This window comes from Ziziphus jujuba, chromosome 10 (genome assembly GCF_031755915.1).
Source record: "Ziziphus jujuba cultivar Dongzao chromosome 10, ASM3175591v1".
Taxonomy (NCBI): domain Eukaryota; kingdom Viridiplantae; phylum Streptophyta; class Magnoliopsida; order Rosales; family Rhamnaceae; genus Ziziphus; species Ziziphus jujuba.
This window is the reverse complement of record NC_083388.1, coordinates 7,767,372-7,781,979: the sequence shown is the minus strand read 5'-3', so window position 1 is coordinate 7,781,979 and position 14,608 is coordinate 7,767,372. Positions and strand designations below refer to the sequence as shown.

Genomic DNA, 14,608 nt, shown 5'->3' with positions numbered 1-14,608 from the left:
GAGGAATCTCCAAGAAGGCCAAGTTTCAAAGCAAATGCTTTAATTGTGATAAGATTGGTCACAAAGTGGTGGAATGTAGATTTTCGAAAAGAAAGAAGAATAAAGAAATGCAAATGATGGAGCACATCGCTCGAAAGGTTGATAAGATTGACCTTAGCGCTATTGTCTTTAAGGTGAACTTGGTGGGATCAAATCCTAAAGAATGGTGGATTGATACTGGCGCGACCCATCACATATGTTCTAATAAGAATTTATTCACCTCCTTCGAACCAATTAAAAATGGTGAGAAGTTGTTCAGTGGGAATTTCACCACATCCGAAATCCAAAAGGAGGGCTAAATAGTCCTGAAAATGACCTCTAGGAAGGAACTGACTCTGAACAATGTGTTGTATGTTCCAGACATTTGTAAGAATCTGGTATCTGGATTGTTGCTATGCAAACATGGTTTTCACTTAGTGTTTGAGTCAGATAAGGTTATTTTGTCCAAATGTGAAATGTTTGTGGGAAAAGGCTATGTAGTCAATGGTTTGTTTAAACTAAATGCAATTATTGTAAAACCAAGGGATATTAATAAAAGTAATACTTCTTCTATTTGCTTGCTTAAGTCTTCCATTTTGTGGCATGGTAGACTAGGTCATGTTAATTTTAATTCTCTATGGAGGTTAATTAACTTGAATCATATTCCCACGTTTGAAATTAATTCTAAACATAAGCATGAAATTTGTGTAGAGGCAAAATCAACGACGTTATCATATCAAACAATTGAAAGAAAGACTGAACCTTTGGATTTAATACATAGTGATGTATGTGATTTGAAATTTGAATCGACCGAAGGTGGTAATAAGTATTTTATCACATTTATTGATGATAGCATGAAATATTACTATGTCTACTTGCTTTAGAGCAAAGATGAGGCAATAGAGAAATTTATTCTCTATAAAATGGAAGTTGAAAACCAACTCAACAAAAAGATAAAAGTAATAAAAAGTGATCGAGGTGGCGAGTATGTAATACCATTTGGTGAGTATTGTGCTCAACATGGTGTTAGACATGAAGTTATTCCACCATATTCACCATAGGCAAATGGTGTGGCCGAAATCATACTTTGAAAGAAATGATGAATGCAATGCTGATAAGTTCTGGATTATCTCAGAACTTGTGGGGGGAAGCTATTTTGTCGGAAAATGAACTTTTAAATATGGTGTCTTAGAAGGATTAGGTGAAGACACCCTATGAGCTATGGAAAGGAAGATAACCTTCTTATCAATACTTACAAGTATGGGGGTGTCTAACCAAAGTAATGGTACCTATTCTAAAAAAAAAGTGAAGATAGGTCCCAAAAAAGTTGATTGCATCTTGATAAGATATGCATAAAATAGTAGTGCATATCGGTTTCTCATGTATAGGTCAGAAATTCCTGATATACACAAGAATATGATAATAAAATCGAGAAATGCATCATTTTTTGAATACATTTTTCCATATAAGTGTCAAAAAGGACTGAGTTCGTCTAAATGAACATACAATACTATCAGTGATGATAATCATGATAGTGATCAGGAACAGGAGAATGAAGTTGAGATTGAGGCTGATCTGAGACAGCAAAAGAGTAAGAACAGAAAAATCCTTTGGTCCGGATTTTCTTGCTTGTATGCTAGAACGTGAACCTCAAAGGTTCCAAGAAGCAGTAAACTCTCCTGAAGAAAATTTATGAAAAAAAAACCATAAAAAGTGAGATTGATTCCATCTTGCAGAATCACACCTAGGAGTTAGTAGATCTTCCTCTAGGTTGTAAACCTTTGGGTTACAAATGGATTTTTAAAAGGAAGATGAAGGCAAATGGATCAATAGATAAATACAAGGCAAGGGTTGTAATTAAATGATACACGCAACAAGAAGGCCGAGATTATTTTGATACTTATTATCCAGTAATGAGGACAAATTCCATAAGGATGGTACTGGCAATCGCTGTATTGTGGGATCTTGAAGTATATCAAATGGATGTTAAAATAGCCTTTCTTAATGGAGATCTAGATGAAGAGATCTACATGGAACAACCTGAGTATTTCTCCACACCAGGACAAGAGAAGAAAACCTGTAGACTGGTGAAGTCCTTGTATGGACTCAAACAAGGTCCAAAGTAATGGCATCAAAAATTTGATGGTATCATGCCAGATGATAGGTTTAAGATAAATGAGTGTGACAAGTGTATCTATGTAAAAGATACAGAAAATGGATATGTCATTCTTTATTTGTATGTAGATGACATACTCATTGTGGGTAGTGATGACAGTATGGTTCGAACTACAAAAGCCATATTAAAATTCAAATTTAACATGAAAGATATGGGGCTTACTGATGTGATTTTAGGAATAAAAATCACGATGACTTCTAATGAAATCATTATTAGTCAAACGCATTATGTAGGTAAAATACTGGTTAAATTAGTAAAGATGATACTAGTATAGCCAGACACCCATAGATATGAGTTTACACTTATCCAAAAAATAAAGGAGAGAGTGTATCTCAAGTGAAATATGCAAGGGTGATTAGAAGTCTGATGTACTTGATGAATTATACTAGACTAGACATAGCCTATGTTATAAGTAGACTGAGTAGATACATGAGTAATCTAAATGAAGAACATTGGAAATGAATCATTAGAGTACTAAGATACGTACGATATACTCATGATTATAGATTGCACTATACAAGATATCCTGCTGTATTAGAAGGATACAGTGATGCAAATTGGATATCAGATATCAAGGATTCAAAGTTCATTAGTGGCTATGTATTCACATTACGGGTGCAGCTGTGACATGGAAGTCATCCACGATGGAATCTGAGCTCATCGCATTAGGTAAACGTGGTGAAGAGGAAAAATGGCTACTCCAATTTTTAGAGGATATTCTGAGGTGGCCTAAATCTATACCAGCAATAAGTTTACATTGTGATAGTCAATCTGCGATTGGCAAGGCATAAGATATTACGTATAATGAAAATTCTAAACACATATGTCGGAGACACAAGTCCATTGGACAGTTATTCTCAACTGGAGTTATCTCAATAGACTATGTAAAGGCGAAAGATAATATTGTGGATCCGCTAACCAAAGGGTTAAATAGAGACTTAGTTGAGAAGTCATTGAGGAAAATGGAATTAAAACCCGTGAGTAAAGTCAATATGATAGAAATCCAACCTAGTTGACTGGAGATCCCAAGATTAGGTTCAATAGGAGAAAGCAATTGAAAAAACTAGTATGGATTACTGTGGGGGTTAATCCTCTGCCCATTCCTATAATGAAACAGTGATAGATGAAGGTTAAGCATAAAATATACTTTTAATGATTCCTATTGGTGTTTGTTTGGTAATCTATGCATAGTCATGCTGATTACTATGGTAATAGGAATCACCTATGTAAAAGAGAAGAGTAACCACTTCAGAGAAGAATTATTAAAGGCGTTACTCTTTAAAACTCTCACAGAATCAGAGAGGTGTTTAAGGCCAAAATGAGCACAACAGTGAGAACTGAAGTGTACCAGGAAGGAATCATGTGTGAGCTATGTTGTCATTTACAAAAACGATGAAATGGTTCAAAGATATCGCATCTACCATTAATTAGAAAACTAGAGATAGCCTCACAAAGGAAGGTTCAAAGAGTAACATCTACTATCCTATGCAGGTTCCAACTGCAGAGCTTTACCACCACAGTCATACATTATTCCTAGTAGTCAAATCATTGGTGTGGGGGATTGTAATAGTTTTTCCTTAATGAGCCTAGTGTGAATGATTTTCTTAACGGGCTTGTTGGGTTTAAGTCTTAATTGGTGGGCCCAAGTTTTTCCCTTATGGTTTGATTTTGGAAAAAATATGTTTTTGAATAAAATAAAAATCTGGGTGTTGAGAATTTCATGCATACACGTTCTTGTCAGTTGAAAGTGTTTTACAGAGAGAAATAGTTTTTGAGGAACAACGTGAAAAAAGAGAGAAGATAGCATATTTTTGAAAATAAAGAAAAAAGATTGAGTTTCATAATGTGTGGTAAAGCGAAGGTATACAAAAGTTTTGCAGGGTTAGATCTTGGAGGTGCCATGGCTGAGATCTGTGCTTCCATTATATCCTGGAAGACAACCGTCAGAAAACATCTGCACTAGTGGTGGGCAAAAATTATTTTAAGGAGACTGTGGTACTACACATGCCTTGGTTAAGTTTCCAAAAAGTAAATCACCATTAACAAGGACATACAGGTTCTAATTTACATTACTTAATTTCCTGTATTTTGTTTACACTAATTTTATTTTATCCACATGTATTTACATATATATTCTTTCATATATTTTTCTAACACAATTATCGGGCATTCCTCTAATAAATCAGCAGTGGAGATAGGTTGCATGAACAACTTATACAAAAGCATTGAGAATATTGATGATAAGCATTTCCATTCTAGAGCATTCAAGCAGATGTTGCTAAGTCCCTGTAATAATGCTGAATCTCATTGTAGTAAGCAGAAGCTTAAAATAGATCAACAAACTACTAAGTACTTTGGCTACTTCAAAAGCACATATTGTTTCGGGCAATTACATCATTACGAAGGTTGTCTTTATAGATGTGGAAGACTCATGGATGGAGATGTATCTATGACAAAAGGAGAGTCGAAACGCCTTCTTTTAGTGCTAAAGATGGAGGCGTATTTGTCAAAGGGATGAGCAGATTCATAATCAGTGATGATTTACAAATGATGTCCATGTCCACTGCAACAAGCTTACCTTTGTTTTCCAGGTTTGGAATTATGGATTGGAGTAGCATTGAGAAGAACATTTTTGGTGAGGTACATCAAAATTTTAATTCTTTAAATGTCAAAGATTGTGTTTTTCCATCTCTAAGTTAGTTTTTTCACTACCTAATCTTGTACCCTCTTTCAAGTTTTGAATTTGCTAGTGTGCTCATTAGTATCAAAAACACCATTGACAGAAACTCTTTTGAAGCATAAACCAGCGACCAAGTTAAATGTAAGAAATTTTGATCAAGGAAAACCTATTGAATACCAATGGAAGATGAGAAGAATGTTCAAGATGGAAAGATTACTATCAAGCTAATGGTGAGCAAATCTAAGAAGAAAGTTTGTTTTGCAGAAGCAAAGAAAGACTTTGTTAATTTGCTCTTCAGTTTCCTAACCATTCCACCTGGGCATTTTGTGAAACAAAAATGTAGCAATTCTTTGAACGGATGCATAGATCACTTGTACAGGAGTGTACAAGATCTTGATAAGCAATGCTTGAAGTCCAATTACCACAAGGAAATGCTAGTCAGTCCTAAGCTTGCCTCTAGTATTGGTTATGAGAATGATTTATTAGGAATTAAGGAAGCCACACATCCTCCATATTATTTTGCATATGTACACTCTAATTCATATTTTACTAGTGATAAACATCTTATTCCTTCTGATAATAATACAATGATAACCGAACTGAAAGTTGTGGATCCAAAATCTCATAACGAAGATGGTGGAGGATTTATAACAGGACAGGCAATTTTCACAATGACAAGTAGTCTGATAATAAGACCTATGTCACCCTTCTTAGGCCTCTCCATTCTCAATGACTTGAAGGTACCTTTTGATGACATTGAGGAGCAAATTGTGCTTGTGGGCAAGGAGGAGATAAGCTTAAAGCTTTTCATATACGTACTAATATTCTTAGCTCTTTTTGAAAAGGTAGCTACATCCTTCACCATACAACTGTTTGCACTTTGCCCACCAAACCATATAAAACCCCTTATATTGCCTTCCTGAACTATTATATTTTTGTCAATTTAATTATTCCAATCATGCAATTTTCTATAATAAATTTGGCAATATTAGTCTTACTTCAAAAGTAGAATAGAACATTTTCTAAACAGACTGAATGAGTTGTGTATGTTTGATTTTATCAAATTTGTCTATCAAAATGCATGATTGGATTTAACCAAAAATGATGTAATAGCTCACAGGGAAATGTAATAGATTTTGTAATATAGTGGGCAAAATGTAAAAGCAGTGTCATTGAGGGGGTAAAATATAGTTATCTCGATGTGTAATTTCCATTTTTCAAGTTAAAAACTTTACTACGAAATTATATAAAAGATATTAAGCCAAATCCATTTCCTACTTGTCATGATTGATGTTATTGTATCAACCCAGAAGCTAATTACCTTGTTAAGCAGCCTCTATTGCTACTTTTAATTGCCCCCTCAGTGTGTGTTTGATACACATTTTTTAAACCTTCAATTTACGCTTAATATAGTCTTTTAAAAGTGTTTTTCATTGCAGGCTTTGAGTCTTTTACAAACTTGTTTTGAGCCAGAATCTACTCTGACCAATACCTTCATTAGAGATTCAAACTGATCAAATGAGGAAACCAAGGATGTATCACAAGATAGAAAAGAAAGAGAATGCATTATGATCTCAACTATATATGCATATATATGTATAGATATCTATATAATAAAAGTGTTAAAGCATATATATATATATATATAAATTTTGTGTGTGTGTGTGTGTGTGTGTGTGTGTGTGTGTGTGTGTGTGTGTGTGTGTGTGAACATTTTCATATAATGTAATGATCTTGATGGAATTTATTGGAGGGTATTTTGATTTAGATAACAAAAGAAAATAGAAATGATTTGATTTATTTAAATAAAAAGTGGGATACTCTCGGTGGAGAAAGGAAAATAAATTATATCTATTTTTTTAATGTAATTGTTCTATATATTGTGGAAGCAATAGCTTCGTATTGTTCTATATACAAGTACAAAGTTGGGTCATTGACTGGCTAAAATTATTCATGAATATTTTAGAAAGTCAAGTTGCATAAATATCTTCATCAATTTCTATGATTTACTTGTTGCCTAAGTAGTTCTAGAAACAAATATTTATTTATTTTTAATTTCTCTTGAGAAATGTGCAGTATTAATTTCAACACTCCTCCTTGTTGCACATTTCTATTACTCCAATCTTGCTTCATAGTAATTTGAATTTGCCTTTGGTAGTGCTTGGTGAAGATGTTCGCTAATTGCTCTTCAGTCTTGTAGTACTTGATTGCAATTTCTTTGTTTGCCTCAACTTCACGGACGAGGTGATATTTTCTTTTAATGTGTTTGGTCCTATTATGGAACATTGGGTTCTTCACCATTGCGATTGCTAACTTGCTGTCGCAGTATATTTTTGTTACTTCATTTTGTGGTACTCCAAAGTCTTCAAATATATACTTGAGTCATAATGCTTGACTTGTGGCATAAGCAGCTACAATATATTCTACCTCTGCACATGATTGTGCAACTGTCACTTGCTTCTTTGATGCCCAAGAGAAAATGCCTGAGCCAAGAGTGAATGCATAGTCGGAAGTGCTTCTCATGTCATCCACTAATCCTGACCAGTCACTGTCTGTGAATCTAAGCAGTTGTGAATTAAAAGTGGGTCTATACCATATACCGTAATCTTTACTTCCTTGTAGATATCTGAGTATTCTTTTTGCAGCTCCATAATGCACTTGAGTTTGGATTCTGCATGAACCTTGATAGCAAACTTATTGCATACATGATTTCTGGTCTAGTAGTTGTTAAATATAGAAGACTTTCGATGAAACTTCGGAATGTTGAGCTATTAGCTAGTGATGATCCATTTTCTTTCTTCATTGTCAAATGGTGTTGCTACAATTTTGCAACCACTCATTATAATTTTTTTAATAATACCTTCAGTACATTTCTCTTGAGAAAAAAGTATTCCTTCATCACATTGGTTTGTCTCAATTTCGAGGAAGTAATGCATCAAGCCCAAGTCCATCATTTCAAATGTTTTCAGCATCTCTTTTTTAAATTCCTCAATCATTTTCTCAGTGTTTCCTATATAAATGAGATCAACATATAAAGAAACAATGAGAGTGGTGTTCATACCTTGGGTCTTGATGTATAGTGTTGGCTCACTATAGCTCCTCCTGAATCCTTGCTTGATGAAACAGCTATCAATTTGGTTGTACCAAGCTTGCGGGTCTTGTTTTAGTCCGTATAAGGACTTCTTTAATCTTAGCACTTTATTTTCTTATTCTTGTAACCCAAACACATGCAACTGTTCAATGTAAATTTCTCTCCAAATAGCCATTAAGGAATGCAAATTTCACATCTAGTTGATATATTTTCCTCCTCTTTTGAGCAGCTAATGCTGGGAGTGCCCTTATAGTGTCGGGACAAGCAACTGGAGCAAATGTTTCATTGTAGTCGATTCCGAATTGCTGTGAATATCCTTTTCCATTAGTTGAGCCTTAATTTTTTGCATCAATCCATCAGAGCTATGCTTTGTCTTATATACCCACTTTACTCCAATGACATCTTTGTTTGGAGGAAGACCCACCAACTCCCATATTTTGTTCCTTTCTATCATTCTTATTTCTTCTTCCATTGCTTTGACCTAGACTTCATGTTTTGAAGCTTCTTCAAAACTCCCAGGCTCTATTATGGCCAAGTTGCATGATTCATAAATCTCTGTTAATAATCGAGTTCTTCGAGGAGTTGATTCTGGCAATGAATCCTCCGGCTCGAGTTATTGCTGCATTTAATGAGTTGGAGATTCTTGATTTTGATTTGTCTCTTGAGATCCTTGAGTTTCATTTGGCTCCTCCTCTCTTTGTTGTTGTATTGCTAGTACATAAATTATCTTCCTTTCAACTGCTTTAGTTTCCCAATTATAGGATGCATCTTCATCAAGCTCAACGTCTCAGCTAATGATTAAATTGTTCATTTCTAGACTGTAGATTCGATAGCCTTTTGATTGCAAGCTATAGCCAAGAAAGATACCTTTTCCCATCTTGTCATCTAATTTGCTTCTCTTTTCCTTTGGAATGTGGGCATAACAAATGCACTTGAAAACCTTAAGATGCTTTGCGAATGGTTTTCTTCCACTCCAAGCTTCCATTGGTATCTTGTTTTGAACTGCTTTGGTTGGGCATCTGTTTAGTAGGTAGACTGCAGTAGAGACAGCTTCTGCCCAAAATCTATTTGGGAGACCTTAATCCTTCAGCATTGTTCTAGTCATCTCCATAATTATCCTAGTTTTCCTTTCAAATACACCATTTTGCTTTGGAGTTTATCCGACTGTAAGTTGGTGCACCATGCCTTTATCTTCACAGAAATCATTGAACTTCTTGGAGATGTATTCCTTTCCTCGATCACTTCAAATAGTTTTGATTTGGTAGCCACTTTGTTTTTCGACTAAATTTTTAAATTTTTTGAAAATCTCGAAGACCTATGATTTTTTTTTTTTTTTTTTTTGCAGAAAATATACCCAATTCATTCGAGTAAAGTCATCAATGAATAAGATGAAGTACCTATTTTGGTTTAGTGATGGGGTTTGCATTGGTCCACAAACATCGGTGTAAATCAACACCAGTGGCTTCTTAGCTCTCCATGTTGTGCTTGTTGGGAAAGGTTGTCAATGTTGCTTGCCTTGTAAACACGCTTCACAGGTACCATTGATATCTTCAATAGTTGGTAAGTCACACCTCATGTTCTTTTGTTGAAGAATCTTGAGGCCGTTGAAATGGAAGTGACTAAATCTCTTGTGCCAAATCCATAAGATGTTTACTTGTGCCTTCATGGCAGTTTCACTAGCATATTTCCATTCTATTGGAAAAGATATGTTTCCTTTCATCTTGATTTTTACAATCTCTATAGTCTTATTTTTCTTGTCATAGATTGTACATGAATCTCCTTCAAAGCGTAGAAAGTATCCTTTCTCTATCATTTGTTCGACACTGAGGAGATTTTTATTTATTGAAGGGACTAACAGTACATCGGTAATGTATCTTTTACCCTTTTTGTTTCTACAACTATAGTTCCTTTTCCTGTAGCCTCTATTAATTCCTCATTTCCAATTTTGACTTTTGTTTGTATTTTATTTAGCTAAAGAAAATACTTTCATCTTTTGTCATATGGTCACTACAACCTATATAAATACCACATGTCCTTTTTATCTTCACCTTGTGAGACATAGAATAGATGATTTTCTATGTCCTTATTTTCAATAAAGTTAGCCTGATGTGTGTTTTTAAAGGAAAATCTTTTTCTACATGTCCAAATTTTCTACAGACTCTACACTATGTTTTTCCTTTAAACCATCAGTCTTTTTCCGAATGACTTTTTCTTTTGTAAATATCACAAGGAGGATATTTGCTATTTCTATTTTGATTATTTCTAGAATTTTCTTGTGGTTTTTTCCATCCATCTTTAGTATTTTGAGACCGCATTTTTATTAGACTAAAAGGCATTTTCCAAAGAATTTTCATTTCGCCTACTCAGTCTTTTCTTATATGCCTCCAGAGAGCCCATTAATTTTTTTGCTGTTAAATTTTCAATATCCTTATATTCTTTTATAGCAGTAATAATTGCATCATATTTTTCTGTGCAACTAATTAAATTTTTTTTTTACTACTTTCTTTTCAGAAATATTCTCACCATAGGCTTTCATTTGATTAACTACTTCTTTTATTCTTGAGTAGTAATCTTTAGCGGTCTCATTATCCTTCATTTTTAAATTTTCAAAATCTCTTCTTAGAGTCTTTAGTCTTATAGCATGTATCTTAACATTGCCTTGAAACTCTTCCTGAAGCGTATCCCATGCCTCCTTTGCTATTGTAGCTCCCATAATCCTTGGAAAGAATTCAACTGCCACAGCTTGTTGCAAAATGAACAAAGCTTGGGAATCTTTTTGTTGATTCTCATCAAGCTCCTTCTTTTGATTATCATCTAGTATAATAATATCAGTAATAACTGGTCATTTTTATAGACCAAAAATCGTATTGTTCACCACTAAAGACTGGAACTGGAATTGTGGGGAAGGTGTTTTCAGCCATGGTGAATGAAAACAACTATGCCCAATTAATGAACAAACCAAGCTCTGATACCACTGATGGAATTTATTGGAGGGTATTTTCATTTAGATAACAAAAGAAAATAGAAATGATTTGATTTATTTGAATAAAAAGTGGGATACTTTCGGTGGAGAAAGGAAAATAAATCATATCTAACTTTTTTTTTCTTAATGTAATTGTTCTATATATTGTGGAAGCAATAGCTTTCTATTTATACAAGTATAAAGTTAGTTCATTGACCAATTAAAATTATTCATGAATGTTCTAGGAACTCAAGTTACATAAATATCTTCATCAATTTCTATGATTTACTTGCTGTTTGAAAAGTTCTAAAAACAAGTATTTATTTATTTTTAATTTCTCTTGAGAGATATGCAGCATTAATTTCAACAAATCTGCTCAAAGGGCGATGGACTAGAGCAGAGGAAGAAGTGAATATAAACAATTTTATTATGTTTTATTTTGTTTTTATGCAGTGAACATGATTAATTGACTGAATTCATTAGAGTAAATAGCATAATTGGACTAAAAAAGTGATACAAAAGCAATAGTAATTTGAAGGGCAATGTGTGAATTTATAAAAGTGATAAATATATCATAGTTTAGAAGGTAAATTGATATTAACACTTGACTTTATAATAGAAACAATAACATGCATCAACATTTTTACTCGATACTTTAAAAAAAATATATCGTTGAAGTCAGAATTATTCATTAAAAAATAAATATTGTAACTTACCTTAGAGTATCGTCTAATGATGGAGAAAATAATGATTCATATGGGTTATTATGAACCCAAAAAAAATAATAATAATAATACATGGTAAACAATGGTTCCAGCTAGCTAATATTTGCGAGGGTCACAATTTCGATGGCTTGCATATATAATGTTTTCCCTTTTCCAGTAACTTCATCAATCATAAACTAATTTGTTAATAAATATCAATCATAAACTAATTCCCAAGTACATTGAAGGCCTTGGTAAATGAAGAAACATCTTTCATTACATAAAAAAATATAAACGACCTTTCGCATACACGATGTATGCAAGAATCTAAATAATTTAATAGCCCTTTTTAACTCTACTTTTTATTTAAACCCCATTTGCTGACCCACTCTGTTATGTGGTATTATAACAAAATTCTTCAAAAGCGTCTATATTCATTCAGGTATGATGGTTTTGCAGTACTAGCTTATCGTTTTGCTCCTGGAGTGTTTGTATGTTGTTTTGTGAGAAATTTGCTTGATTAATTTATAAATTCATGATTTTTTTTATTTGCTACTGGTACTTCTCTGTCAGCGCTCTCTGTACGTACAAATTTTATAATAGTTGGTTAAAAATTGCTTGAATACTGGCAAAAACATGAGTAATTGAAGAGTTCAATTGCCAAAATACAAGACCGCTTGGATAAAAATTATGTTGTTATCTAGTCAAAACCATTTTATTTTGTTTTATTTATTTATTTCTGGTGGATTTCTTAGTTTTTCACTCTTGATAATTTTCCCATTCTCATATATTTATTTTTTGTTTTGTCTATCTGCAACTATAAGGTGTGTGATATTGTTGCTGATTCTGTAATAACTATTTACAATTCTCTCAAGGTTATTAATCTTCCTCTTAGAACTCTAAATAGCCGTTGCTGCAAGTTTCTATTGTAATAGTTTGTTTGATGCTCTTTTCATTTTTTCAAACGTCTGTGAGTTTAAAAGCTAGCGTAATTAATTGTATTGAAATTGTTTTTTTTTTTTTTTTTTTTTGGGAACGTTGTAAGTTGCTTGGTGAGTTTTATTAAGAGAAAAGGGACACCAATATTTTATTTATATTCTATTTAGTTCCTAGCCATGTCTATTAGCTTAAAAGCTATGGTGGACAAGAATAAGAACAAAGTTGATAGGAAATATCTGTACTCTTCGAGTCAGTGCCCAACTCCCTTCACAAAATTTTCTTCATTCAACAACATCCTTGGCAAAATACTGCCCTACAAATTATATAGTCCCCTCTTACAAAATTTGCTCTCAACAACAATAACAAAATAACCAAATTGGATAACAAAAAACAGTTATGAGCTATGGCTCTTCGAAAAAGTCTCAATGCTGCCCTGGCATAACTAAATCCTTGAACCAGTGTGGTCTCGCACGTTTCCTGGCTTCACGAAGCATGCCTAATTTCCCTGTAAGCTTCTTCCCATTTCCTATAGCTTCTTCTTTGTTTCTGGCCTCAAAATGATCCTTTCTTGCACTCATTTCATCTTTAGTGCTATCCTGGATCTTTTTCTCTTGGGTCTCACTTTTGGCCCACTTACCAATTTGGTCTTGGACCTGTTGCTGTCCAAAATCACCTCAGCTTGGTGACTAGCACTTCCCCCACCCTCAAACACGACCTTGTCCTTAAGGTCGAGCATATTGTACAGCTGACTGAAGGTATGGAGATCCTCCCAAATAGCATCGTCAAGAGAACTATGAGACCATTGCACGAGAACCTGCTTGTGAGGTTTATTGTGCACGAAAAGGATTCGACCAGCCAACATAGTGACAGGAGAAAGCAGTGGTTTGTTAGCAAAACTGAATTCGACAGGGGATAGAAATTAACAGGAATGTCACCCTTGAAGGCCTTCAGCAAGGATACATGGAAGGTTGGGTGGATCTTGCTTCCCGTTGGTAACGCCAACGTATAAGCCACCAGACCAACTTGTGCAATGATGGAAAAGGGACCAAAATAACGTCGAAAAAGTTTAGAGTTAAGTCGGTGTGCTACCATAGATTGGCGGTATGGTTGAAGCTTAACCAAAACCAAGTCCCCGACTATGTTTTATGTTGGCGAGTTGCTGCATTCGATTCCGAGCTTGCTCCAAGTTTTGTTTCAGCTGCTTCAAAATAGAGTCACGGGTCAGCAATCCTTCCTCCACTGCTTGCACCGAAGTAGCACCTCTCACATAGGCAAGAATGGTTGTTAGAGGTCTTCCGTAGACAGCTTGGAAAGGAGTCATTCCAATGGCTGAATGGTGACTAGTATTGTAATGATATTCAGCCTAACCAAGGTATTGGCTCTATTGTTTTGGATTGTCAGCTGTGAAAGCTCGTAGATACTGCTCTAAGTATCTATTGGTCACCTCTGTTTGGCCATCGGTTTGAGGGTGGTAGGAAGAACTCAACTTCAATTTGGTTCCCATTGACTCAAACAGTTTCTTCCAAAAATGGCTCGTGAAAACAGGATCATGGTCCGAAACCAGTGTGTGTGGCACTCCATGTAGCCTTATTACCATGTGAGTAAAAAGCTCAGCCACCTTTGAAGCTGTATAATGTGTCGGAAGGGGCCCAAGTGCATATTTCATGAGACGATCGATGACCACCAGAATTGTGGAATAGCCCCTCGAATTGCGCAGGCCAACTATGAAATCGAAAGCTAAGTCTTCCCACACTCGCTCAGGCATCTCGAGGGGTTGTAGTAAGCCATAAGGGGCTACTATGGAGTATTTAATAGTCTGACAAGTGAGACAATTTGCCATAAATTTCTTCACATCGTTCCTCATTCCTTCCCAAAAAAAACTTGCACTAAGTCCTAGAAAATTCCTCTCAATTTCGGCATGCCCACCTATAGGAGTTTCATGAAATTCCTGGAGCAATAGGGTTTTCAGTTTGGATTCCTTGCTAATTATAAACCTGTTCTTAAACATCAGCAGACCATTCCAATAACTGTAGTAGGC

At 34.6% G+C, this 14,608-nt stretch overlaps 1 protein-coding gene across 1 annotated transcript; it reads left to right on the top strand.

The window, feature by feature from the left end:
- Positions 1 to 5,053: 5,053 nt before the first annotated feature.
- LOC107413220 (uncharacterized) lies at positions 5,054 to 6,388 on the top strand. Its single transcript, XM_048468655.2, has 2 exons — positions 5,054 to 5,719; positions 6,314 to 6,388. Exons 1-2 carry the CDS (start codon positions 5,054 to 5,056, stop codon positions 6,386 to 6,388), a joined length of 741 nt encoding a protein of 246 aa, XP_048324612.2.
- The last annotated feature ends 8,220 nt before the right edge of the window (positions 6,389 to 14,608 follow it).

What these genes read in the sequence shown, in the direction of transcription:
- LOC107413220 (XM_048468655.2), top strand. Translation starts at nt 5,054, where the DNA reads ATGGAAGATGAGAAGAATGTTCAAGATGGAAAGATTACTATCAAGCTA. An exon ending in TCTTAGCTCTTTTTGAAAAG is followed by an intron (nt 5,720 to 6,313) that starts GTAGCTACATCC and finishes TTTTCATTGCAG; the next exon opens with GCTTTGAGTCTTTTACAAAC.